The sequence below is a fragment of the Pecten maximus genome, chromosome 6 (genome assembly GCF_902652985.1).
Source record: "Pecten maximus chromosome 6, xPecMax1.1, whole genome shotgun sequence".
NCBI lineage: Eukaryota > Metazoa > Mollusca > Bivalvia > Pectinida > Pectinidae > Pecten > Pecten maximus.
In genome coordinates this window covers 44,295,449-44,299,565 of record NC_047020.1, presented here as the reverse complement: position 1 = coordinate 44,299,565, position 4,117 = coordinate 44,295,449, and the positions used below count along the sequence as shown (strand labels likewise).

The 4,117-nt window shown below is 38.2% G+C and overlaps 1 protein-coding gene across 1 annotated transcript; it reads left to right on the top strand.

Annotated features, from left to right (window-relative positions):
* Positions 1–2,968: 2,968 nt before the first annotated feature.
* Positions 2,969–4,117, top strand: LOC117330202 (E3 ubiquitin-protein ligase TRIM33-like). Its single transcript, XM_033888425.1, has one exon. The coding sequence runs from the start codon at positions 2,969–2,971 to the stop codon at positions 4,115–4,117; it is 1,149 nt and encodes a 382-aa protein (XP_033744316.1).

The window sequence follows — 4,117 nt, the reverse complement described above, 5'->3', positions numbered from 1 at the left end:
CACATATCACAACTTTGGAGTTATCAAACTCATCAATAGTATCAGTAATACAGTTATAGAATTCTGGACTGTCGTGATTCGGTCCGTAAATATTAATAAGTGTTATTCTAGAGCCTTCAATAATTATATCAATAGCTAAAAAATTTCCCGAATTATCTCTTTTCTCTCTGATAACCTTGTACTCAAAATTATTATTGATAAGAATAGCAACCCCTCTTGCGTTTGATGAAATCATGAAGATGCACACTTCTTTTCAATCACTAGCCCAGGCCATGACTAGTAGTCTGACATAAAAAAAATCTACTCGCCTAAATGTGAAATCTACTAGTCCACCAATTATTGGAAAATAATAATTACGTGTAATTATATATTGCCTGTCATGCTTTGTCTTTGTGTCTTTTTCTTCTTTGTCCAGATACTTTTTTTACCCAAAAATACAAGAGGCCCAATGGGCCTGTATCGCTCCCCTGGCTCTACAGCAAATTTGAAGTTGAATAAGGTAATTTCTACAGATACTATGCTGACTACCATTTTATTCAAATATAAGAGTAAGCTAGGTTTATTCATGTCAATAAATATCCAGTCCTTAATTCGAGCGTACTATTGGCCTAATATTCAGGTATTGGTGACTGTTAGCTATCGTAAAATTATTGTTTGAAGATTTTAGCCTATTTGATCCATGTGACCTTGAATGAAGGTCAAGGTCGTTTATTTGAACAAACTTGGTAGCTCTTCACTTCAGGATGCTACAAGCCCAATATCAAGTCCCTGGGCCTCTTGGTTATTGAGAAGTTGTTTAAAGAATATAGCCTATTTGACCCATGTGACATGCAATGAAGGTCAAGGTAATTTATTTGAACAAACTTGGTAGCCCTTCACCCTAGCATGCTACAGACCAAATATCAAGTCCCTGGGTCTCTTGGTTATTGAGAAGAAGTTGTTTAAAGAATATAGCCGATTTGACCCATGTGACCTTGTATGAAGGTGAAGGTCATTTATTTGAACATACTTGGTAGCCCTTCACCCTAGCATGCTACAGGCCCAATATCAAGTCCCTGGGCCTCTTGGTTATTGAGAAAAAGTCGTTTAAAGATTATAGCCTATTTGACCCGTGTGACCTTGTATGAGGGTCAATGTCATTTATTTAAAAAAACTTGGTAGCCCTTCACCCCAGCATGCTTACCCAATACACAGGTATATCTACCCACAGTACAGGTATGTCTTATTAACCAACACACAGATGTATCTACCCACAGTACAGGTATGTCTTATTACCCAATACACAGATGTATCTACCCACAGTACAGGTATGTCTTATTACCCAACACACAGATGTATCAACCTACAGTACAGGTATGTCTTATTAACCAACACACAGATGTATCTACCCACAGTACAGGTATGTCTTATTACCCAATACACAGATGTATATACCCAGAGTACAGGTATGTCTTATTACCCAATACACAGATGTATCTACCCACAGTACAGGTATGTCTTATTACCCAATACACAGATGTATCTACCCACAGTACAGGTATGTCTTATTACCCAATACACAGGTGTATCGACCCACAGCACAGGTATGTCTTATTACCAATACACATGCGTATCTACCCACAGTGCAAGTATGTCTTATTACCCAATACACAGGTGTATCTACATACAGTACAGGTATGTCTTATTACCCAATACACAGGTGTACCTACCCCCAGTACAGGTATGTCTTATTACCCAATACACAGGTGTATCTACCCACAGTACAGGTATGTCTTATTACCCAACACACAGGTGTATCTACCAACAGTACAGGTATGTCTTATTACCCAATACAAAGGTGTATCTACCCACACTACAGGTATATCTTATGACTCGACACACAGATGAATCTAACACCCAATTTACAAAATTTAGGAATCGAACAGACATATGCACATATTATTACCCAATACACATACCTGACAGACATATGTACTTATTATTACCAAATACACATACCTAACAGACATGTGTACATATTATTACCCAATACACAACCTAACAGACATATGTACATATTATTACTCAATACACAACCTAACAGACATATGTACATATTATTACCCAATACACATACGTAACAGACATATGTACATATTATTACCCAATACACAACCTAACAGATGATACATCCCTGGGTAACTACAGCATTTAATTATGTCACAGTTTGTAAACATGACTCACAATGGCCTTGTCTGTCGATAACCTCACACAACCAGGAAGTATATCAGATAACGCCAGAATAGGTAGATCTACACATTCCTGTGGGCGTTCATCCCGAGAACCGACATTTGACAACATTATTTACCAATCAGAAGGATCGTTTAATTCAGTTGATTTAAATTTTGATAAAAACTGGTATTGTCAGGATGAAAATAAATCGATGCAGTTAAATTCTGGTTCAAACTGGAAATGTTTATTTAGAACGTAACAGATTGATCAATATGACAAGAAGGAAGTTAACCAGTGTGGCTGTGAATTCTGAAGGTAGAGAAATATGGACAGTGTAAATTAGTGTGGCTGTGAATTCTGAAGGTAGAGAAATATGGACAGTGTAAATTAGTGTGGCTGTCAATTCTGAAGGCAGAGAAATATGGACAGTGTAAATTAGTGTGGCTGTGAATTCTGAAGATAGAGAAATATGGACAGTGTAATTTAGTGTGGCTGTGAATTCTGAAGGCAGAGAAATATGGACAGTGTAAATTAACACTCTGATGCTGTGGATGGACAACTTGGATCATCACAGTAACCCTGTGACATCATGAGGTAGTTATTCTCTTGTGTTTTTACATTACTGATTGTTTAACATAAACATATACTGGACGGGACAGTATTACTCGATTTCCTTCTCTGACATCAAACAAAAGTCTTATTGGTTTGAAAACATTACAGTGTTGCTATAACAACAGATATTTCAATTGTCATTGAAATGGCAACAGCTAAAATACCTATCCGTACAAAAGGTCAGACAACCTGTGTTCATCACAAGGGGAGACAACTGGAATTGTATTGTGAAAAATGTCAAGAACTGACATGTTTAAAATGCCTTTCCTCTGTTCATAAAGGCCATCTGGTTTGTGAGCTCAGTGAAATCACTCCTCAGAAGAAACAAGACATTAAAAACTTTATTTACAGAACGGAACAAAATGACCAGGTACAAATTGGTAAATACATCACCTCTACTGATACACTCCTTAGAGACAATGACAGTACATTTGAGAAACTGTCACATCAGTTGAGGATGCAAACAGACATATTAAAACAAGACCTCGACATGCTCACAGCTGAGACACTCTCTCTTTATCAGAATATGAAAGAGGACAATTCAAAGCTGATACAGAAATACAAACAGGACCTGGAGTTGTACGACGAACAACTCAAACAACAAATACAGGAATGTAAGACAGCACTTCAGCAGGGTTCTGACTTAAACATTTACGATACAAGATGTGAAATAGATTCCCAAATACATTTCCCTGTAAAACCTGTCCTGGGTAATGTCAGCTTCACTCCAAACAAAAATCCTCAAGGTCACCTAAAGCTTGCTTTAGGGAAAGTTATCATCTCAGGTCAAGGTCAAACATCAACTGACCAGTATCGGTCAGTCTCAACATCAGATGGTCAGGGACAGTCCTCTACACAACAACAATCAGGAGATAAAGGGAAGAAAGCAGTGACAGGGTATAAACTACTGTCAGAGACCAAGGTGGTGGAGAAGTGGAATTCTCCATGTTACATTAGATCTATATGTCCCACCACTGATGATCAGGCCTGGACCAGTACCTACAGTAAAACATTAACTCTCCTGGACAGGAAGGGTACAGTAATACAGAAGGTCACACACAAGGCGCCGATCAATGACATCAGTCTGTCACCAACAACACACAGACTGTGGGTCTGTGACATAGAAAACAACATCCTGGAGCTGGTATCAGGACAACTAACACACAGATTCAGAACCAAGGAGAATCCCAGGTGTTTATGTGTTACAGCCAGTAACCATGTCATTGTAGGCATGCCCAAACACATCTCTAAATTTACCACACAAGGTCAGATGGTGCTCACTACAAGGCTGTAG